The 25,441-nt window shown below is 35.6% G+C and overlaps 1 protein-coding gene across 4 annotated transcripts in view; it reads right to left on the reverse strand.

Annotated features, from left to right (window-relative positions):
• Chpf (Chondroitin polymerizing factor) overlaps window positions 1–25,441 on the reverse strand; it is a 129,813-nt gene that overhangs the window by 45,152 nt on the left and 59,220 nt on the right. For all 4 annotated transcript variants that reach the window (XM_073973858.1, XM_073973857.1, XM_073973855.1 and 1 more), the window contains one exon: window positions 22,365–23,084. In XM_073973858.1, the coding sequence (XP_073829959.1) occupies window positions 22,365–23,084 (720 nt within the window). The remainder of the gene's footprint in view (window positions 1–22,364; window positions 23,085–25,441) is intronic.

Genomic DNA, 25,441 nt, shown 5'->3' on the forward strand with positions numbered 1-25,441 from the left:
GAGAAACAGTGTTAATTTATGGCTTCCTACATACTATATGTTTACTGAGGTCCAATAACTTTATTGAAAAAGTTTTAAATTTTCGCGGAAATTAAGAAAGAATTCAAAAAATTGCTTGCTTGCAACTTGTTTAAATAAAATTTAAGCTGTTTATGCATCGGAAAAATATTTTAAAAATATGTACGTAATCTAAAGATCGCGACGATTCGAATGAACCCAAAAATATACAAATCTGTTTAGCGGTTTGCATATTATAGCAAAAACAAAAAAAATATATTGAGGAAAGTTATAAAATTTTTGTAAGAGAAAATATTTTTTCAAATTTATTTTGTGAGTTAGTTGAAGAAAATGTAAGAAAACTAGGTCGGAGTTATTCTTCTATTTCAGTTAAATTTCACGCAAAAAATCACATTTTTTATTCTAATCACTTCTCGAGTATGCGCTAACATCTAACGGAAGATATAGGTAACGTTCAACTAAATGTTGGGTTCCTTTGAATGGTATATAATCTTCAAATAAAACTGTATCGGGTAATGTTCATTCTGAAATGCGTGTAAATCGCGAAATCCTCAAAATCACTTGATGCGCATGCGGGTTATCAATACGGCGAATTCTTCTCTTTTAATTTATACACATATGCCAGGATTTACTTTGGCGGCTAAGATGTAGCATCGCCTGCAGCGTAGTGTGCAAAAAACGGTATAACGCTTATAATTTGCACAAAGCACATACACTTTTTATGCGCATCCGATTTCACTATCAACCGTGAAAAAATACATCGATCTAAACATATTTCAATAAAATCCATCAAGAACCGTGGATGTACATTAACACTCAATTTTTGGGATAAATCGGATACAGCTTCTTTACCGCTAAACTTTGTAAACCTCTGTTTCCACGAAAACGCGAGTGATGTGTCGGTTTTTTAAGTAAAGAGAAAACGATCCATAGAAAACGCGAATTAATCAGCGATATTTTCAAAAACATTTTTCCCAAATTTTTCAATTTTTGCAGTAGCCGTTTCCGCCGTTCTAGTAGATGGATTTTTACGATCTGTGATTTATATGATCCGGATCGTCGAAAAACTAAAATATCGCGGGGTACCAGCACACTCAAAACGATATTGTAAATACTGTACCCAAAAAATAGGTTTTTTAGAAAAAATATCGCACTAAATTTTGGTCTTTGGCAGTAGATTACTCTGCTGCTGTGTGGGCTACATACTCAATATACATATCAGATTATGCGAAATCGCGAGTTCTTTAATCCTATGATTGGTTTTTCGAAATATCCGAATGCGCGTTCCCAGTTACATAAAAAATACAAAAAACACCTGAAATCCGGCTTCAAAATGTCAGCATCCATAAAAGGTGGATGCAGTGGAAATTTTGGAAAGTGATACATTAGAAGTGTAATCTTCATTTTGTATTCTCCTACTTTTACTTTGGACAGATGTCCGTCATTTGAATGGTTTAATCAGAAATCGAATAGCAATGTAAAAAACCTGTTTAGCTTCAACGTGTTTTACCTATGTTTTTTCCTTTACGCGGTCGTAACTACCACGTAAATTAAATTTTTTTGCTAAATTTTTGAGCTTTGTACAAAAACATCTAAATTAATCCAGCAATAGTCATAGTTACTGGTAAACTACAATAGTTCGCGTATTATAATAGTGCAAACCTTGGCTTCATGGAAACTAAAAAATTTTGACTTTTCCTCATATACCCTCGTTAGCATAAATGCTGAGGGTATAAAAAGATTGGTAGTTTTCTTGAAAAATATCACGAAAATGCTTTTTGGCACTGCACAACTAAGAGGGATTACCACCAGTAAATATCGACGTCGTATGAACCACCAGTTGTATCGGCTATACAGCGAAACCAGTATAGTTAATGGTTTCGAGATACAACAATTGAGTTGGATAGGCCATACCACAAGAATGAGCGATCATAAACCCTCTAAAAAAGCAGTATACTCTCCGCGTTGAAAAATAAGAGTGGGAGCTAAAATGTTCGAATATTGTTTGACGATTTGTATATTCTATAGACTGAACGAAAGGGTGCTTCTATAGACCATTCCTGAACGAAAGGGTGCTTCTATAGACCCTCCCTGAACGAAAGGGTGCTTCTATAGACCCTCCCTGAACTAAAGGGTGCCTCCAGGGAAATTTTCTGAACAAAAGGGTGCTTCTATAGACCCTTTCTGAACGAAAGGATGCTTCTACAGACCGTTTTTGAACGAAAGGATGCTTCTACAGACCGTTTTTGAACGAAAGGATGCTTTTATAGAACAGACAGGTCTAAGTTGACTCCGAATCAGGAGGGAAGTAAATCGGCGTAATAAAAGGTGGGTGTAGTGCCATTATTGCGGTATGTTTTATATGTATAAATAAACCTTTGTCAAGGGCCTCATTTTCCACAAGTAAACAGTTTGGATGTTTGAGAGAAAAATATTCAAAAGATCTATGGTCCAAAGCGCGTAGACGACGAATATTGGAAAGCTGGACGTGTTTTAATCCGACAATGACAAATATTTCACATATGTTTACATATATAAAACTTACGCTCCAGGTAAAAAAATTGAATGCAAACCAGACCTAGAAGTTCACATCATTTACTCAAAGAGGCCACATTTCAAAAAATCCAGTTTCGAGAAAAAGCACGATTTAAGTTCGCGATTGGAATTTGACTTCCCAACTTAAAAAGATTATTACACAAAAACTACAATAACTACTTGGACCATATTTTGCAAACAGTTAGCCAGATATCGGTGCTAAATTTCTGTGCAAGATTAAGCATGATTTGAATTGTTTTAGTGATTCATAAACTCAAAAAACTGTTGTGTTGAATTATGCGAAGCTCGTAGTAAATGGGCTGTAACTCGTTGAGTTTTAGAGATATCAGCATAAAATTTTACACATGGTAAAGTAGATGTTGTAGAAAAAATAGAAATTGCTAACTCAGAAATCGCATTTTTTTAATTATGCCACTCTTTGAGTAAATGAGCGATATACAGTCGAACCTCGATTATCCGTCATGGTCGGGACCGCAGGCATTACGGATAATCGATTTTCCCGGATAATGGAGGCAATGTTTTTATGCTATTTTTGAAGATATTCTTAATTAAAAATGGCATAATATTGTACAACAATGTGGACATCTGCAATTTGTATTAAATTTGTTACGGTAATCCACCAAATTTTAGAAGGATAAATAAATATCATCATCATACCCCCATTATTATAAGTCTTCTTTTGTTATAGTTTGGATTTACCGAACAGATTTATAGCGTTCCGGTTAACTTAAAGTTAAAAGTGATGATTGAATTTCAAGGAGGACCTTCTTGTCATTAACTTGCAATGTGAAAATTAGATTTTTAATGCCTCCAAATTATTTTATTTTGCATTTTTAAATCCATCAGATACCCAGCAAAATTTGACGGAAGGGGTTCTTTGCGATGACGTGATTTCATGTCATATTTTGCATTGGTTCAAAGGAAGTCGTGAAAGATCCGATCTTTTCATTAGGATTTGAACCAATGCAAAGGAAGTCGTGAAAGATCCGATCTTTTCATCAGCATTTGTACCCATTCCATCGATCCAATAGAGATGATGTTTGTATTTTTATTTATACACCTGTTTATTTTCATTTTGGTATGTTCCCGTACTGCAAAAATCTACTAATTTTTACTATTTTTTCCGATAACATAAAGGAAAAATTGTTATCGTAGTAGAAATAAGTAGATTCTTGCAGTTTCTGGAACAGACCAAAGTTGTTAGAACTGTCGTCGTGATGTTGTCTTACATTTCCTGCATATCAAACAACTAAAACTTCTAAACAATTGGTATTATATGAAGTCCCAACCATCGAGCTAAAAATAGAATCGGACTGCACACATTGCTATTTTAAAAGTTCCCTTGTCTGTTCTAAATCTGACATAGAATGAAATCAATCAAATCTCGCTTCTTGGAATTTGAAAAAAAAATCCGAAACGAAAAGGAACAAGAATCTGAAAATAAAGAAGAAACTACTTTTGGAAAGAAACAATTAAAAATAAATTAATTAAGCATAAATGGTATTTTCCATAAAAAGTCTCTCCTCCCCGTTCGTGACATTTTGTTCTTAGAGATCCCTAAAGGAAGCCGGGTTGTAGATCCCTACATATTTCCGTCACTAAACAAAAGAGTATAAATTACCAAAATGTAATGTTGTTATAAAATAACAAAATTATAAAATAAAAGTAATTTACGAAATAAAAATACTTAAAGGAGTGCATTTGGAGTCCATGTCGAAATCTGAACTGGTGATGGGAAGATAATTGAAAAAACCTTTTGTAATATGAAAGAATATCAGTTGCGGAGAACGGAGGAAGTAATCTTTTGCGTTGCAGCGGTGGTGATTACATTGCAATTTTGGATGTAAACTTTTGAAAAACTAAACTGATAAATTAATTGTAGCTATTTCATGAATTCGTTTGAATTAATAAAGAGTTTTGTTTTTCATGAAAACCATATTTCAATACAGCATTTCCATTTTCCAAACAAGACATGAAAATTTCATGCCAAGGGGTTGGTGAAAATGACATGGCAAAGCATTGGTTAAAATGACATGTCAAAGCATGGGTGAAAATGACGTGTCAAAGCATTGGTGAAAATGACATGTCAAATCATTGGTTGAAATGACATGCCAAAACATTGGTGGAAATGACATGTCAACGCATTGGTTAAAATGACATGCTTAGGATCCAGAAAAGAACGTCATCTTTTGGGGTCCACGCTCATATAAAATTCATCGATGAAGATGCTAAAAAGATGACATGCTAGATCACTTGCACCCATGATTGAATGTCATCTTTGGCATCGAACATTTTGCTGTGTAGTAAAAGAACACATGTGATAATGGCCCATATTCATATTAATTGACTTTGCCCCATGGTTTTTGTGATACCATAAATACACAAATTGTGTAATACGGGAGAATTTCCAGTTTTCGTTTGTTTACCTTTTGTTTGCTTAATCAGATTAATCGGAAAGTGTGTTTTTACTCCCGGGTAACGAAGTATATAACAAAAATAGAAGAAATGGAAAAAAGTTCAACATTTTTTTTCTATCACGGATAATGGAGGTTCCCGGATAATCGATTCACGGATAATAGAGGTTCAACTGTATTTAAGGTCACGAAGAAACAGTCTGTTACACCTACTTTTGTAAGTACGGGAAAAGGAAACCTCTGAGTAGAGATGGGCGCGTGCATAAAAAATTCGGCACGAACATGCACGAACACGGACCAAAATTTTTATGCACATTCACGCAGAAACACGGCGTTTTTCGAGAAGGCACGAACACGCACACTCACGCACGAAATTACAAAAAAAGGAGAAACTCCACGTCAGTAGAATATAACCAATTTTTGTTATTGTTAGGTTATTTATCCCAAAACGAATGAATATATGTTTTTAATATTGAAGGTATTTAAAGTCTATGATGTTCCGCATAAAACACAGAAAAAATTATGTTTCTAGCTCTTCGCGAAATGATTTTCTGATCCATTTTCCGATAATACTATGAAAAATATTTTTGGTCATCAGGATAGAACAGTAATTTTATTTTCGCGAATTTTTGAGATATTAACGCCAAATTTTCTTTCAGTCGATAAAGCAAGGCTCTCTTCTAATTTTTCACCAAAGAAAACCTATAAATAATTCCTCGAACAACGAAATAACAGCATAAAAGGGTTTCAAATGACAGATAATTGAAACATCTCGGAATATTAATAGGAGCAGCGCGGTTGTCATATTTCTTCACAATAAGATAGAATATGACAAAGACAACCTCGACGGATACAATCGAGTGTTTCGGATGCTGATAACATGGAACATTTTCAAAATAATTATGAAAAACGTCAAAATTTCTTGTAAAAACCTTGATGTTATGTTCAATAAAATGATTTTCCGCGAACAAGTTTGCCGTTTAAAGGTTTGGAAATGTACTCCACATTTAGAGGAAGATAATCTGACATGAAAAAAACCGATGTTTAAATGCACTGAGTGCAATTTTAGCACATTTTTCAAATTAAACAAAACCCTTGGACTTTGTATTTTATATGTGTTCTTATTTCGGTGTCCGCGACTGTTCTCAACAGTGTTATGTTATAATGTAAATGGTTATGCTATCCATACCGGATTTTACGATTTAGTAGTTCTTTTAACTGAACTAGCATATGAAAAAGCCCTGTTTTCGCTGTAAACACAGTCATGGAGATTGAGGTTTTAGGTTTCGTATGTTGCTTTTAAAAAGTACTAAAATTTCCCTTAGTGTATTAAAATAGAGGTTGTTTTCATATCAGATTATCTTCCTCTAAATGTGGAGTACATTTCCAAACCTTTAATCGGCGACTTCATATTCATATGTACTTTTTTTCTTATCTTTTTCTTTTTCTATTCTTATTTAAAAACATTATTTTATCCAAGTTAAAACTCAAAAGTCTAGTACGTCTTTGTTTAAGAGTATTTCCAGATGTGGAAAACAAAATCTTTCGCTCGTTGCGGGGCAGACTGGTATAGCCAAACATTCCCTGTCTAACATTAAGTTTACATTTACGAAATCCACTCGATTTCAACTGTCAATTTCATTGCTAAAACATCAAATGAAATCCCATCGATTTCAGATGCACTCGATCATATGTATCAATTTCTGTATCAATTGGAGACTTTTTCATTTTTCGTCTTTTTGCCATTTTGATCCAAAAACTCTGAAAAAGTTTTTTAGACCAAAAGGCAAAAATGTGCATAGTAGGGTACTTTTCCGAGTCTAATGTTTTGGAACACTCTTTGAATATTTTATGAAAACCCAATAGAAGTTCTAGAAATAAAAAACTTTAGGTCAGATATACGATCCAACTCATTCTAGCAAATGCTAGCAAAATACTCTTAATCTCATTCTGGACTTGGTATATGTACTAAAGCATATATTATGTTGAATTCCAACGTGTTCTTATATCTTGTTTTAACATTTTGGACAATTTGTTGTTCAGCTCCGAGTGTTTAAAATATCCTACAACATGTGATTGCTTAAGCAGGAGTATTCCCCCAATGGCTTAACTTCATTTATTACCCTCTATTACAGAGAGTAATGTTTTTCAAAACGAACTGATCGCTACCAATATCATGATTTCATCCCGGCGAAGGGAATTAACAATTGGCTGTTTCAGCTTTTTGAAATGATGGCTTTTTAGCGAAAGACCGAACTCTTTAAGTGTCTAGTATTCTCAAATAAATGAGAATCACACTCACTTTTCGGCCAATTGATAATTCCCTTCGCCGGGATGAAATCATGATAATGGTAGCGATCAGTAAAATTTTGCAACACTGTCAGTTCGTTTTGAAAAACATTACTCTCTGTAATAGAGGGTAATAAATGAAGTTAAGCCAATGGGGGAATACTCCTGCTTTAGCAATCAAATGAGATTGAATCTTCAACAATAAACAAAACAAAAAATATCCTACAACGTCAATTAGTTTTCCTAATTCGGTAAGAGGATGATTTTCAAAAACATCATCCATAACAGATAATACAGTCAGATAAACATCTGATTTGCAAAGAGTGTATATTGCGTTAACCCTCTGAGTAGTTTTTGTATTTGCTTCTCTCATGAACAAAACAAATGGCAAACAAACATCATTTTTTCACTCATACTCTGGCCTCTCCATAACAAAAGGGCAATAAGAACCAGACTACAAAAACGAAGCAAATAATTTTAGGAATATTTTGGTCGGCTTTATATTCTTGTTCGATTTTCGTGTTTAGTATGGTCTCTTGCACGACTTCTAAAGGGAGACCAAAAATTTCGCACGATCGTGTCACATAGTGCAGATCGTGTTTAGTCGTCTCGTGCAAAACCGTGTCGAACAAAAAAACACGATCACGCACGGCCAAAAATGTATTCCGGCACGACACGCACAAACACGGCGTTTTTCGAGAAGGCACGAACACGCACTACTCACGGCACGACATGCACCCGCCTCTACCTCTGAGTAATAATCTTTTATTACAAAAAAAAATCACTAGGTTGCCACCGTGGTGCAATGGTACACAAGCCACATAATTTTTTTCAACGTTGACAAAATACTCCTCCGCGTAATGTTGGCAAAATTCCCTGAGTATTTCAGCCATGCAAAACTTCTCTCCAAGTGGTGTCTTAAGACACGCCGTTCGGACTCGTCGATAGACAGTAGGTCCCATATCATTGAGCTAATATGAATCGGGGTAAACTCATTGATATGACAGAAGTCTCTCTTGTCCCTTTTGAGATGGCTTTGGAACAATTATTAAACAATAATAAAAATCATTGCTATTTCATTGAGTGCTACTGCAATTCTAACTAAAAGCCCAAACACTAACTTTAATCAAAAATGTTACCATTTCTGGTATCTGGTTGATGAATTTCCAAACAAGTTGTGTCTGGCTGTCTGGTTGTAGACAGGCCGACCAATCGACGACAGTGGTGACATTTCCGGACACATAGTTGAACGTCTGGCTGGCAAACAAACAAACATTCGCTGACTTAGTTGCTTAATTGGGTGTCATAAGGCATGCAAATAATAACCGAAACTAACTGAACTCCAGCATGTGGCACTAGTGAATTAACTCATTTTAATTCAAATATTTAGTTTTTTCGTTGTTTTATGAGTCACATTATTTCCGCTGGCGGCCCAGCAGCACATTATTCTGTTCTGCTGCAAAAAGGATGTGTGAAAAACGGTTCTCGTCTGATTTATAAGCGGCTTATTTCAAATTTGCATTGTTCATTAAAAAAATGAAACGCATAATCCGCTACTTATGTTTTTTGAGTAATATAAGCGCGTTGTGACGATGAGATGGCCTCATTTGAGTCGCAGAATTAAAATTACTGTGAATCAATTTCATGTGGGCCTCCCTCATTGTGACAAAGTGATGAGATATTCATTGTCTTGCTGGAGATCATGGTAATGTCCTCATTAAAATTTTTATTACCAGACAGGCACATTGTCGTTTTTAATTTTGATCATAATTATTGTGCTTTGTTGAGAAAAAGCAGTATAAAATTAATGGAAATCGATGTGGCAGAAATTGAAGAAAATAATGGACCAAGTACGTTTCAGACAAGTTGGCGAATATCTTTTCAATATTAGAGGGCAAATCATCAACCAATGTGATTCATTAACAACACTCTTACGAAACCGGAGAAGATACGATTTCCTCACTGAGAAACTCAGTTGCCCCACCTCCCAATCTTTTTCATGAATAAAGGAAGGAAAACAATTGATAGATAGAGAAAAACTAAGCCCGAGGGCATATGGAATCTTGATTAGTATGTGATAACAGAGACTCCATTCATCTGTATCGTATGCTTCGGGGACCATAAAGGATAGTGGAAGGATCAATACTGGAGAGACTGGGATACCTTCAGTTAGTATGACTTCGCAGATAAGGCTAGAGTGAATGTAGTTAGTCCGTCTCTTTCACATTCCTGTCCTCAGTTTTCATGCCTTTTGAGGAACCCTACCCACCAAACCTGTTCGCATGATGCTGGACGAAAAGAAGGGCATGTTAAGTTTATTCTTGCATGCGACGAAATTCCCAACATTTTCAATGGAGTAGTAATCTGACCACACGCGGGCTCTATTTTTAATATTTCGACAACGGCGTGATCAGTTCGCCCACAAACGGTGTTGATACACTATCAACAACGGATGTGGTCAATTTACCCAGGTGTGGTATCATTTCTTCTCAGGATGTACAAGGCAAGTTTCAATAAATATAAGAGCGGGATCAAAAAGTCCTGGGTCAGTTTTTGCGAGTCGATAGAATAAGTCAACGACGCAGTCAGTTTTCGTAGAATACGCTACGAGGACCCTAGCCTATTGGTAGAAGTCGGAGACCAATTGGTATGTAGACAGACCCTGGTCTTGCGACTCTTAACGGAGACCCATCTCCAGGTTGCAACAAAGACGTTGGTACCGTTCACGTGGAGTGTGGCGACTTCCAAACCTAAGCGGGTGTGGATATGCATCTCATTGGAAAGGTGGTAAGCAGAAAAAAAGATAAAACGAGCCTCCAATACATTCAAACCCTATAAATCACCTGGTCCAGAAAGTATAACACCGAAGTTACTTCAATTTCCCTTACCGCGAATATACCAAATCATGGACGAGATGCAAACCCAGCCTGTATCTTGAAAACATTGAAACCTAACCCTACAAACTCTGCAGACCCTTTGGCTTACCCTGTCTTTCCCTCAAGGCACTCGAAAGACTGATCGACCGCCTGTTCAAGCTACTCGTAACATACATACAGGCAAATCTATTGAAAAAGCTCTTCATGAGGTGGTCAGGTTGAGGTACTCTCATCGTTACTATGGCTACTCGTCATCAACAACATATTGACGGAATTGGGCAATCTGGGTACTGATTTTGTAGTACTACTGATTACTGACAAATAAGAGATCTACAATTTCGAAACTTACGAATATGCCGGGAGCCTTATTAAAACTGTATTGATGGGACAAAGCCTTGGAGTTAATACAAGGCGATTACGTACTACTAGTGATGGAAGCTAAGTGCCTAGGTACAATTCTGGACTGTCAATTGCGATGGAAAAGAGAAGTTGAGAAGCGAACAGTTCTTACACACTCTATTCGATTGGAAAGAGAAACACTGGATGTATAACACTGTGGTAATGCCAACCCTATCCTATGGATCTCTATGCATTCATTACGTCAGAAATCGATGTCCAACTGCTTGCACTCTAATTACTAAAGCCTTTGTAAGCATTCCGTCCTTTGAGGCTCAACATTAAATGTTAGGCAGCTCGTAGTGCTTTAAGGCAACATAAACTGAATGTTTGGCGCGACAGCTCCTATGGGCAGGAATAAGGGAATTAGGAACAGATTTTATAGTGGATTCTCGAGGGAAATCTAGCGACTATATATCACCAGTTATGTTAAAAAAGTTGAGGTCATTATTCCATGTAGAGATGACTGCAACCAAAGTAACACATCAAAATATTGTCTTTAAACGAAGGAATTGACGGACAATGTTTTTTTAAACCCGCGGTGCCAACTTGGGAACTATCTTTAACACCCGTTAAAGATAGTGAGCTAATATGTTCCGCGCGTTCATCCATAAGAACCTACAAAACTTGCGTTGAGCGGTGGGCTAGTAACCCCTCCAAATAGCTGCCGTAACATAAGCATGAGTTTGATTACGGATTTGTAGTTGATTGCGGATTTGAAGATCGTCTCTAGTTTCACCACGGTGAAAAAAAAAAAATAAAATCAGTTCTATTTGCTCCCACTGAAGACAAGGACGAGCAGACCAAAAATATATTTTACGAGGTCTTACCTATTTAACATTCGGCTGGAAAAGGTTATATGAGATGCAAACGTAACAAGTAAAAAAGTATCAGCTGATGGTATATTTCTATCGGCAAAGCCGACCCCGACAGAAATATACCCTCAGCCTGTGTGCACTTAAACACTTTTATCCCAAAAAAAACTAATGTATTTAGGGCGTTTTCAGAATTTTGGGCGAATGAACTTGCTGTCAAAAACATTGATTTGGATTAAAGCTCATAAGTTTTGTGGTGGAGGCACCGAAAGGAAAGGACCGACATAGTCCATTTTGGAAGTGGGTCATAATTTGGGAGTCATTTCTTTTCGATTGATATCGCGCCCACGAGACATTTCTGTTGGTCACCATATAATTTAGAGCTTTTGGACCATTATATCAGGAAATATGGATTTGTAAACGAAAAAAATATATGTCACTGTAAACAGGGCCACTAGGAGTACCTTCGGTAAAAATGTCCAAAGGATCCCCAGACAGACCCTTAAACAAAAATGTTGAACATATGTGTGGGTGTTACCCTAAGGAGTGGACTGATATGGCCCACATTTGAACATAAACTAAGTTTGGGCAAAACATTTCGAGATCCAAAGTTTGTACCAAATCGTTGCTCCGTTTAGGGAATATTTTCGAACAAAGTATCCAAATCGGTTACTGCCTTCATGAGCTATCACGCGCACCATTTTAGCGAAAAGGTTTGATCTTAGAACTTGATATAAGTTTGTGCAAAATATTATAACTGCCAAATTTTGGACTGAATTGGTTTATCCGTTCGTGCGCTCCAGCCCCTACCCATGGTATTATACTGAGTTTTTAGAGTTTTCGGGCCATATTCTCAGGAAGTATGGACTTGCCTCTCAAAAAACGTGTACCGTCGTAATGGGGAAAACGAATACAAGTTGTTACAACAAACATCAAAACGATTCGTGTGGAGGTCTTAAACCGCACTTTTCCTGAATTTTGTGCGGGAGGTACCTGAAGGAGTGGACCGATATAGTCCATATTCGAACTATATCTATGCCTGGTAGAAATATTATGATGTGCATGGTATGGACAAAATCGTTTATCGAGAATTATCGTGCGCATAATTTTTGCGAAAATTATATACCCTCGTTAGCATAAATGCTGTGGGTATAAAATGAAGTGACTTAATATACACCAATAGCTCCACATGTTACTTGCTAATGCCGACGACATTACCATCATGGGTCGATCTACAAAATAAGTAATTGATACCTTTAAGAAGGTCGAGGGCGAATATGCTAAAATGGGACCGGCAGTAATCAGGATCAAAACCAACCTGTTGGTATGGAAGCGCAATGGGTCCATAGAACTCGGACAAACTGTGGAAATTGGTACGTATAATTTTGAGTTAGTTAAAGACTTCGTCTACCTCGGCTCCGCCATAAACACAAGAAGCAGCATAAACAAAATAAATAAAACATTATAAATAAAAATCAAATGTCGTTCGTTGGTAATGACATCAGTAGAGTTGTATAGTTCATGAACGAACTAGTTCAATTGAACGATTCATTGAATAGAGCGTATGAACTAGATCAGTCGATATAGTTCATTATAGTTCAATAGTTCACTGAACTATAATCAGTCGGCGACCGTACGATCATGTTCACATATGCATAAAGTTATGCCGTCGTCAGTGTTAAGTGATGCCTTCGTACGTTGATGAGTTTGTTTACGTTTTGGATCAAGGTACAATGAATAGCTGTTCGAAAGTGAAGATTTCTCCAAAAACACAACAAATTCCACATATTCCCATATTGAATGTGCCTTGTTCTGGATAGAAAAAAAAGAAACACACACGCATAAAGCTTTTTCGCATTGACAGTTTCTACACACACACACACAACATAAGATTTTTGCTATTGTTTGTTTCTATTTGGTGTATGTATGCGTTTGATTGAACGATTATGATCCGAATGATTGAACTGGATAGTGAACTATGAACTAGATTACTGTACTAGTTCAGTTAAAAGAGTTGAACTATTGAACTAGATCTTTTAAATGAACTAGATTGTACAACTCTAGACATCAGTAGTGCGATACTCTAACTCATTTTTAGGGTTACCGACAATTGTCGGTAAAATTCATATGCTTATAATTTCGGTAATTACCGATGTTATTCGGTAAGTTAGCGACGAATAAAAAGCAGACAGAATCAGGTACTATTCTTCACGAACAATCTTTCAAAAAGCCTGTAGCCTCAAGAAGTTAGAGTATTATAATAACAACATAAAGAAATTAGACTCCGTGACATGTAGCAAAGAGTGGTGGAACTTGTCGAAGTCATTAAAGAATCAAAGCCACACAGCCAGTGCAGGTCTTGGCGCTAATGACTTTTTAGAACATTTTGGCACTTTATTATTAAACAGAACCAATACTAACACGATATGTTGGTCTATGCCCTACAGAATAGATGTATTTTTGGATTCACCATTCGAATATTGGGAGTTGACCAACGTTCTAAAAAGGTTAAAGCCTAAAAAATCACCCGGTGAAGATGGAATTTCTTATCTACAGATATGCACCTCATTGTTTTAACGTCTATTTAATAGATTTATTTAATAAAATATTCCTTCGCGAGACAATTCCAATATCATTCAAAAGATCAATTCTTATACCTTTATTTAAAAAAGGCGACCCAACAGTTGTCACTAATTATAGAGGATTATCCCTCATAAATACATTATGTAAAATTTTCTGCAATATACTGCTCAACAGGTTATCAGATTGGACCTCTCGGAACAATATCTTAAACGAATTTCAGGCTGGATTTCGCAAAGAATATTCCACGGTTGATAATATTTTCAACCTAACAAATATAATAAGCCTTAACAACGAGAAAAACAATCGTACATATGCCTTCTTCGTAGATTTCTCCTCCGCATTCGATTTAATTCCCAGAAACAGCATGTTTTACAAACTTTCTAACATGGGTTTGTCGTCTAAAATAGTCCGAATTTTACAGAACCTTTATGAAAATACTGAAAGTAGGATCTGGGACGGAAGTAACTTTTCATCTTTCTTTCCCGCTGAGTCTGGTGTTAGGCAAGGCTGCATTCTAAGTCCCTTATTATTTTCATTATACTTAAATGACCTACCTGATTTTCTCCCCGGAGGTATAGATGTTGCCAACACTAATATAAAAATACTTTTATATGCTGATGACATTGTCATATTATCTAACTCTTCAGATGTGTTACAAGAAATGATTGATGCCCTACGTAATTATTGCTCATTATGGAGCCTAAATGTTAATCTCTCTAAATCGAAAATTATGGTATTTCGCAAAAGTTCTAGGATATCCCGTAATCTTAAATGGTATTTTGGTGAGGATGAGATTGAAATTGTCAATAGTTACAAATATCTTGGCGTTGATTTAACCTACAACCTCTCTTTCAACAGACATATGAAACAGAAACTTTCTGCTTCAAAGATAGCAATCAACTCTACCTGGTCAAAATACCTTTCTAACTCTAAAATATCATATGCGAATAAATTGAAAATATTCGATGCTTGTTCGAAATCTATATTGTTTTACAGTGCCCAGGTTTGGGGTTATAAACGGTATGAAGAAGTAGAGAAGCTTTTTCGTTTTTTTATAAAGAGAGTTTTACTTCTTCCAGATAACACTCCGAATTACGTGCTACACATCGAAACAGGCTTGAATACCTTATATGTTTCAACATTAAAATTGCATTTTGATTATATCAATAAAGTTCTACATTTAAACTCTCATAGACTACCGCGGATATTAGCAGAGGAGATTATTCGACAAGGAATATTTTGGGCAAAGGATTGGTCTAATATATGCTCTTCTCTACATTATACCCCTCCGAATGAAAGTTTACCTATATGTTATTTCTCGAAAGAAATAATTGAATTACACAATATCAAAGACAAGCGAGATTTTCGCATAAGCGCTACAAACTCCCAACATCATGACTTATACTATCTATTAAACTACGATCTTAATCCGCTCTATATTACACAGCTATCTGCACGAGCGAGTAGTTTAGTTCTGAAAGCGAGGTGTGGGTTACTAAATCTAAATGCAAGATGCTTTAGTAACGACAGTAACGTCATATGCTCAGTGTGTAACTTGAACGTGCCTGAAGATACACTGCATTTTATTGGTATCTGTCCGGTATACAAAGAATATAGAACTGCGTATTTCGGTAGAAGTACTCTAACATTAACTGAAGTATGTAGGATATTGAATGGCCTAAATTATGAATCACTATATAAATATATGGAAACTTGTATAAAATATAGAAGTCTAATATTAAATGAATTTAATTAGAAACAAAATCGTATAAAATATTGTTACTTAAATGAATTAAAAAAAAAACTCTGATTGTATTTTATACTAAATATATTAATCTGTAAATTAAAATGGCTTACAGCATTTTGCTAGCCTATTATAGAATGCAAATTTTTAGTGTAAAACTCTTTGTAACAAGTATAAATCTATTAATAAATAATAAATAATAATAAATAATAAAAAGCAGTCGTAAAGTTCTACCGATAACAAGAGTGTTGTTTGAACTTTTCATTCATAATTTTGTGTTTTAATTTTACCGATTTTTGTTGGTAACTCAAAAAATGAGTTAGAGAATTGCACTACAGTTGAGAACGGCTAAAGCGATTTCGATCATTCTTTTTGCGAAATGTTCGCAATAACCCGACTTAGGTTTCTATGCAAAAGGAAATTTGACCACGACCACTTTTTTCAATTTTAATCTTTTCTACAAAAACCACTGAACCGATTTTCCTAAAATTGCCAGGGAATGTACAGGGATGGCTCCCGGTTTAAATAGGCTACAAATTTAGTTGAATTTTGGAAGGGGCGGGGTACTTCCGATATACCCTATTTCTTTAAAAATGATATATATCTATATATATATAAAATTCTTCGAGACTGCCATGATGTTCGAAATTAAACTCCTCCGAAACGGCTGGACCGAATTCTTTGGCATTTTGTATGTGGAGTTTTTAGGTCTGAGAATAGGTTTTTAGCTATTTTTTATACTGGTCAGTGGAGTGACCAGGGTACCTCCCCCACAAATTTTTTTTAAGAAAACGTGAAATCAAAGATAATTTTGAACGTATTGTTAAAAATTGATTGCAATACTAAGGTATAACTGACTTGATCCTGAGTGGTCATCTCGGAAGTGGAATATCGCGGTCCGGCCATTTTTTTAAAAATGTATAATTATAGGTAATGTCCTTAATTTTAGTAAGCGTGACTACAAAAACGCTATAAACACTGGCTTCAATAATTGGGAAAGCGCGATCAACACCACATTTTGGAATACAGTACAACCCAAAATAACGTTAAATGTCCCTTGACCGAAATTCCAAAAAATCGATTGAGAAATCAGGCAAAACATAATTTCAAAGATGGTTAAATAACTAGAACGTCTAAAAAATGTAAATTGGACACTAAAGCGATGGTCCAGAAATTCGGTGCATCTAACCTATCTAAATGTATATAGGGATCTTTAAGACTGGCATGATTTTCTAAATTAAACTTCGAAAACTCCGAATCGGCTATACCTAATTGGATGAAATTGTGTGTATGTTCATAAGGTGGTAGAATACCGAAAATGGAGGGTGTGGGACCACCCCAACAACGGGTTTTAACAAATCGCTAAATATCAGAGATTATTAGGCGTATTGGTACTTAATACAATTGCAATTGTGGCCTCTGCCATTAATGGGTGTTTTGGAAGCAAAATACCGCGATTGCGTCCAATTTTTGAAAGCTTTATTCTTACTGATTAGATTTACAAATTTAGTAAGTAAGACAGCAAACATGGCATGAACATTGACTTCAGTGCTTGGAATAACTCGATCAAGACCACGTTTTTTTAATACAACAAAGTCTAGATAAACCCAATAGCATTTTGAAGTAATTTTTATGAACCACAGATGTTTTCATGTTTAGGAGTGCAAAATAATAACGTGTTCAATGAAACATCTCTCTGTTAACAAGATGTAAAAACGACGTTAAGTTCGACCGGCCCCAACTTTTATGCACACCACCATAAATTATATTGAAATCAGGTTTAAGCCATTCAGGTTGAATAATGTGGCTAAAACATTCAAAATCTCCCAAAAAATCGGTAGGTATCGTTTTATGAATGAAAACATGGTTTTATACCGACAATTCCCTGCTAAAATATTTGATACCTCCAAGGAAGACTAAATACCAAATACAGCTATTTCTGTTCAATAATGCCGCTAAAACCTTGAAAATCGGAAGGTATCGTTCAATGAAGGCTACATAAAAAAATCCACCGAATATTCTATGCGGGAATGTTTTATACCCACAATGAAGACAACGCACCAAATTGCCATAGCCATTTCGGTGGGATAATGGGACTAAAACTTCCAAATAATCTAAACTCGGGAGGTGCCGTCCTATATGCCGATAATTCTCTGTAGAATTGGTTTATACCGCCAAAGAAGACTAAGTACAAATTATAGCCTTTTCGTATTAATAATGTGGCTATAAACTTGAAAATACCGAAGATCAATGAAGACTATTTAGTAACCTGGACCTGTACCGAATATTCTTTGTTTTATACCCACACTGAATACTAAATATCAATTTGCAGCCATTTCGGTGGGACAATCAGACTAAAACCTCCAAAATATAGACACTCGGGCGGTACCGTTCTAGGGTAGTTCTATCAACACGTGGACCTATGCTGATAATCCTTTGGAAAAATGATTTATGCTTCTAAGGGAGACTAAATTCCAAAGTATTGTCATTTCGGTAGGATAATGCGGCTAAAACATTGAACATTCCGAAAATCGGGCGGTCAGTCGGTGCTATATCAAATTGTGAACTGATATAACCAATTTTCAATACCGAACATGCTACGAGAAAAAATAAAAACCTCTGTACCAAATTGAAAAGCTCTATGTTAAATATCGTGAGCTGTATCTTGATTTCAACAGCTAGACGGACTTCGTTATATTCACTTATTTTTTATGTTTTTCACGAATATATACTTTATAGGTTCTCCGACGAATATACCGATGTGTTACAAACAGAATCATAAAGTTAATTATACCCTTCATATTATGGTGGAGGCTTTAATTAAAGTAATATTATATTTTACATATGGAGATACCATTGCATGAGGGTTACACCAAAACGTCGATTTATCGTCAATTCGGTTCGAATATCTAGAGGTATCAATATTAGATAGATACATTGTAGATAGATTACTAATCCTTACACGGAAATTCAAAACGGCGGGCCAGCAACGCGGAACCGGGTCAGCTAGTATTTAAATAAAAATCAAATGTCGTTCGTTGGTAATGACATCAGTTGCGAACGGCTAGACCGATTTGGAAAATTATTTTTGTGAAATGTTCGCCATAACCCGAGCTAGGTTTTTATGCAAGGAAAATGTTAACAAGTCCACTTTTACGTCCACTCTTTTTAAAATACGTTACATCTACAAAACTACTGAACAGATTTTCCTGAAATTTTCAGGGAATGCAAAGGGATGGCCCCCGGTGAAAAAGGATGCATATTTTCAGAATTTCGAAGGGGGCTCGGTACCTTCCTGTGCCTTATTAAAAAACCGTATCATTATTAATAAAAACCAAATGCTGTCATAGTCCAACTTAGGCTTTTATGAAAAGGAAATTTTACCACGCCCCCTTTTTTCAATTTAAATTTTTTTCTACAAAAACTACTGAACCGATTTTCCTGAGATTGTCAGGGAATGGCCCCGAAAAGAGGCTACATGTTTTATTGAATTCCAGAGGGGGCGGAGTACCTCAATATTTGCAAAAATTACGAATGTATCGGTTTAAAAATTTACGGATTAATCTACAATCTAGGTACTTCTTTCGGGCCTAAAGATCCGACCACCGGGCGATAATACATAAATCCTAACCAGCTTAAATGAGCGAACAAATCCGACAAAGTCCGTAAGAGAAAAGAAAGGTTACCGACAAAATCTGTTGATACAAATTTTGTTGAATTTTCGAAGGGGCGGGGTTCTTCCGATATACCCTATTTCTTTAAAAATGCTATATCTATTTAAATAAAAATCAAATGTCGTTCGTTGGTAATGACATCAGTTGCGAACGGCTAGACCGATTTGGAAAATTATTTTTGTGAAATGTTCGCCATAACCCGACTTAGATTTTTATGCAAAGAAAATTTTACCAAGGCCACTTTTACGTCCACTCGTTTTAAAATACGTTACATCTACAAAACTACTGAACAGATTTTCCTGAAATTTTCAGGGAATGCAAAGGGATGGCCCCCGGTGAAAAAAGGATGCATATTTTCAGAATTTCGAAGGGGGCTCGGTACCTTCCTGTGCCTTATTAAAAAACCTTATCTTTATTAATAAAAACCAAATGCTGTCATAGTCCAACTTAGGCTTTTATGAAAAGGAAATTTTACCACGACCACTTTTTTCAAATTAAATTTTTTTTCTACAAAAACTACTGAACAGATTTTTCTGAGATTGTCAGGGAATGTACAGGGATGGCCCCGAAAAGAGGCTACATATTTTATTGAATTCCAGAGGGGGCGGAGTACCTCAATATTTGCAAAAATTACGAATGTATCGGTTTAAAAATTTACGGATTAATCTACAATCTAGGTACTTCTTTCGGGTCTAAAGACCCGACCACTGGGCGATAATCCTAATCCTAACCAGAATAAATGAGCGAACAAATCCGACAAAGTCCGTAAGAGAAAAGAAAGGTTACAGACAAAATCTGTTGATAAATTTTAATATCCTCAATGAATAATTTGGTTTGACAATGGACCAGAAGTAGGTAGAAAATACCTATTTTTGAATTGTAAAACATAAAGTCCATAGAAAGTTGTCGTTAAAACTCAATACAACGGGCAAGCAACGCGGACCTGGGTCTGCTAATATAATATAAAAATAAAATAGTATTGGCCAACAGATGCTACTTTGGTCACATCTTCTCAAACAAAAATACCACTTTACAAAACACTGATACGACCCGTGCTAATATATGGATCCGAAGCCCGGTTACTTGCGCTAGCAGATAAGGCAGTGTTTTGTGTGTTTGAGAGGAAAATTCTTCGAAAGATCTATGGACCAATTTGCAAAAAACGATTTTCCAAATTGGTAAAGTAAAGCAACAAGTAGAGATGAATCGAAATTTTTTCTTAGTTCGGCTTATAGAACAAATGCTCTATAGAGGTAAGGTCGATTTGTAATGATTTTTTTTTTGCTGGGAAATTGAACCTACAACGTTTCAAATTACAAATGGAATCCATGAATTACAATTGTACTGTCTCTAAATAAATCTAAAAAAGTATAAATTTCTTTGGAACAATTTCTACAAATTTTTAGAAATATAAAATCTTACATTATTGTCATTAACTTCGTTCTAATGCAAAAACAAATTGTGAAAATTATGACATGCCTGCTTAAACCTTTGAACCTCATAAACCACATTTACTAATTACTCACTAAAGTATGACTAGCGTGCAATAAGTAAATACTTGTAGTACACTTCACTAAATGTATGAGAACACACATGTTCCCTCAACACAACTTTAATAACTTTTTATTGCCTCTGTTTTATGGATTTCCATTGAAAATCAACCAATTGACTGACAGAGACAGAATAACTAACAATGCGTAGTTTGTTTTATTATTTGGCTTTAAAGTTTTCGCTTAGAGATAAAACCATAAATTTGCTGTTGCCATTAAATAGAACACATTGTTTAGGTTGGGCTGGCTCTATGTGCACTTTGACCAACTTTGACGTATTTGCATAGTTAATATACTTCACACAAAAAAACATTTGGCATCGAATTGTCTTAGAGAAACAGAATATTAGATTTTCTGATTTTTGTTCGAATTTCGATTTTTTCACTCCAACTTAATGTCGACTAAAATGGGCATCGTGTACGATTTTAGGAATTTTCCTATGGAAAAATCTTTGGTAGGAAAAGTGAAAACAGATCTTGAAAAATCGGTTTCCAGCTTCGCTTTTTATGGTACTCTACATGAAAGGGTTTCCCTACTTCAGTAAAGATTACTGAACTGCTGCCAATATGTACAATTTGGAATCTGTTGCAAGTCTTAAGAGGCTACCGCCTGTTTTGCAGCGCAAAATTAAATGATTTGAATTACAAATAAAATATTTCGTATATCAAATAAATCACTTCGAATTTCAAATAGAGGAAATTCCCAAACTATAATTAAAATCTTTGGAATTTCAATTGGAATTATTAAGGCCTGCGTACATAAGCTACCTTGCCTGCTTACCATGCTTACTTCTGATAAAAGAATAAAAAAGAAAAGGGCAACCAAGTTCGAAATTTCCTCGGCCTTCTTTATTCTTTTATTTTTATTATGTCAAAAATGAAGCAGGAAAGCAAGGCAATCAGGCAGAGCAGCTTATGTACGCAGGCCTTTATAGTTTACTGTTACAACTTACAAATGAAATATTACAAAACACAACTGAAATGTTTTGAAAGTATATCCTCATCATAAATGCCCGAAGACGTAATCTACATGAAAATCGAGATTATTTTTTTGATGGAATCTGATACATAAAGCTAAAATACATGCTCTGGCAAAATTTCAAGCTTCTACGTTCAAAAATAACGATCCTATTCAATAATTGGCATTTCGGAAAATAGGATAACATTGCAGATTTTGTTGTAATGACGTTTGGATCCGTCATTACAACAAACCATGCGTTTTGCGGTTTTAGTTTCATTACTTACCCCCATTCATACATGATTGATAATACCCCAAATACTCGCCCTCATAAGATTGATATTCTATAAATCAGTTTTTCATTTTATAACGTTTTTTGATTCTCCTGTAAAGTTTTGTTTTTGTGGGTTACGTCCTCGGGCATTTATGGTGACGATATAGAAAAATTCCAAACAAAAAATAAAAACAGATTTTTTATTTCGTCAAACTCACCTGAAATACCTCCTGACATCCCGGCAGATTGCTTGAATACTTGACACAACGTCCAATATTAATGCTATGAACATTCGTAATACCATTTCGAACACACCAATCCAGATTGTTACGCATTTTCCGTATAACACTACTGCTCAATAGGATACCAGCATTTAAATCACAATAATTTCGATCACTTAGCATGCGAAATTCATCACCGGCGGCAGCTTCTGGTGCTGCTGCTGCCGCCGCCGCACCATCTTCACCACCTTCCAATGGCTGGCGTTGTGCCGCCGCGACAGGGCCCATGTGATCATTGGCTCCATAACTGCCATAATTGATTGACTCCGATTTTGTACCCATATACAAATCGAATGTTATACTCATGTGATAGAGCATTTTCTTAAGTTTCCGCGCATCCACATACACATTATCCTGTATGATGAGGAAATAGTCATAATCATCCAGATAATTATCGGCAATATATTTAATGACATGAAATGGTCGTAAATTCTCCCGGGTATCGGTAAATCCCACAATATTCTTGAGTTTGTAATTCGTCTTCACATTATCGGCATTGATAAAGAATTTAATGCGATTCACCAGATGGGCGGTGGTACGATTTATGGCCGTTGCAAGGGTATTAATGTTGTCTTGCGTTGTCATAACGCCAATAAAGATTTTCTCACGTATTCCCAGTTCCGAGGAATAATAACGCGGTCGTATAACATTTTTCACCTAAAAAACAGAACAAAGAAGACGGAAATGACATATTAATAATAATAAACGTTGTTGTTGTTAAAGTTAAAAGTTAAAAAATAACTAAGACAGTCCCGAATATAAAATAAATCTAACATGGCGAAAAAGAACCAGGCATATTTTAATATTCCCTTTTTAGACCTGACTTTACTTCAATAAAGGGCGCTTCTATAGACCGTTTCTGAATGAAAGGGTGCTTTTATAGACCCTTTCTGAATGTAAGGGCGCTCCTATAGACCGTTTCTGAATGAAAGGGTGCTTCTATAGACCCTTTCTAAAAGAAAGGGTGCTTCTATAGACCCTTTCTAAAAGAAAGGGTGCTTCTATAGACCCTTTCTAAAAGAAAGGGTGCTTCTATAGACCCTTTCTAAAAGAAAGGGTGCTTCTATAGACCCTTTCTAAAAGAAAGGGCGCTTCTATAGACCCTTTCTAAAAGAAAATGTGCTTCTATAGACCCCTTTTCTAAAAGAAAGGGTGCTTCTATAGACCCTTTCTAAAAGAAAATGTGCTTCTATAGACCCTTTCTAAAAGAAAATGTGCTTCTATAGACCCTTTCTAAAAGAAAATGTGCTTCTATAGACCCCTTTTCTAAAAGAAAGGGTGCTTCTATAGACCCTTTCTAAAAGAAAATGTGCTTCTATAGACCCCTTTTCTAAAAGAAAGGGTGCTTCTATAGACCCTTTCTAAAAGAAAATGTGCTTCTATAGACCCCTTTTCTAAAAGAAAGGGTGCTTCTATAGACCCTTTCTAAAAGAAAGGGTGCTTCTATAGACCCTTTCTAAAAGAAAGGGTGCTTCTATAGACCCTTTCTAAAAGAAAGGGTGCTTCTATAGACCCTTTCTAAAAGAAAGGGTGCTTCTATAGACCCTTTCTAAAAGAAAGGGTGCTTCTATAGACCCTTTCTAAAAGAAAGGGTGCTTCTATAGACCCTTTCTAAAAGAAAGGGTGCTTCTATAGACCCTTTCTAAAAGAAAGGGTGCTTCTATAGACCCTTTCTAAAAGAAAGGGTGCTTCTATAGACCCTTTCTAAAAGAAAGGGTGCTTCTATAGACCCTTTCTAAAAGAAAGGGTGCTTCTATAGACCCTTTCTAAAAGAAAGGGTGCTTCTATAGACCCTTTCTAAAAGAAAGGGTGCTTCTATAGACCCTTTCTAAAAGAAAGGGTGCTTCTATAGACCCTTTCTAAAAGAAAGGGTGCTTCTATAGACCCTTTCTAAAAGAAAGGGTGCTTCTATAGACCCTTTCTAAAAGAAAGGGTGCTTCTATAGACCCTTTCTAAAAGAAAGGGTGCTTCTATAGACCCTTTCTAAAAGAAAGGGTGCTTCTATAGACCCTTTCTAAAAGAAAGGGTGCTTCTATAGACCCTTTCTAAAAGAAAGGGTGCTTCTATAGACCCTTTCTAAAAGAAAGGGTGCTTCTATAGACCCTTTCTAAAAGAAAGGGTGCTTCTATAGACCCTTTCTAAAAGAAAGGGTGCTTCTATAGACCCTTTCTAAAAGAAAGGGTGCTTCTATAGACCCTTTCTAAAAGAAAGGGTGCTTCTATAGACCCTTTCTAAAAGAAAGGGTGCTTCTATAGACCCTTTCTAAAAGAAAGGGTGCTTCTATAGACCCTTTCTAAAAGAAAGGGTGCTTCTATAGACCCTTTCTAAAAGAAAGGGTGCTTCTATAGACCCTTTCTAAAAGAAAGGGTGCTTCTATAGACCCTTTCTAAAAGAAAGGGTGCTTCTATAGACCCTTTCTAAAAGAAAGGGTGCTTCTATAGACCCTTTCTAAAAGAAAAGGTGCTTCTGTAGATGCTTTTTGCCTGAAGAAATTAAAAAAAAATTAGAAAACTCATGTTTAACAACCTATAGTGGCCAAAACTTTTCCCTAAAATATTGACATTAATTATCCAACTTGATTGGACTGAAATTGATTCGAAAATAAAAATTATAAACATTAAAATCTCTTTTTTTGAAGTTTCTTTAAAAAAATAACATTAAAAATTGTTCATAAAATTCTCACCCAATTAATTAACAAAGAATTTTCTTCGAGTCTAACAAATGGGAATTCCCAAATGACCTTGTGTTGCTTGGCCCTGATATGGTTACCAGCTTTGTTATTTTTCGTTTTTTTTTTTAATTTTGCTTCTAATTCTTCTTTGACGATAAATGCTGTTTCTCCAGTAAATGAAGAATTATCCAACTTGATTCAACTGAAATTGATTCGAAACTAAAAATTATAATCACTCAAATCTCGTTTTTGAAGTTTCTTTAAAAAAATAACATTAAAAATTGTTCATAAAATTCTCACCCAATTAATTAACAAAGAATTTTCTTCGAGTCTAACAAATGGG

The sequence above is a fragment of the Musca autumnalis genome, unplaced genomic scaffold, assembly GCF_047663935.1.
Source record: "Musca autumnalis isolate F117 unplaced genomic scaffold, ASM4766393v1 scaffold_3, whole genome shotgun sequence".
Taxonomy (NCBI): domain Eukaryota; kingdom Metazoa; phylum Arthropoda; class Insecta; order Diptera; family Muscidae; genus Musca; species Musca autumnalis.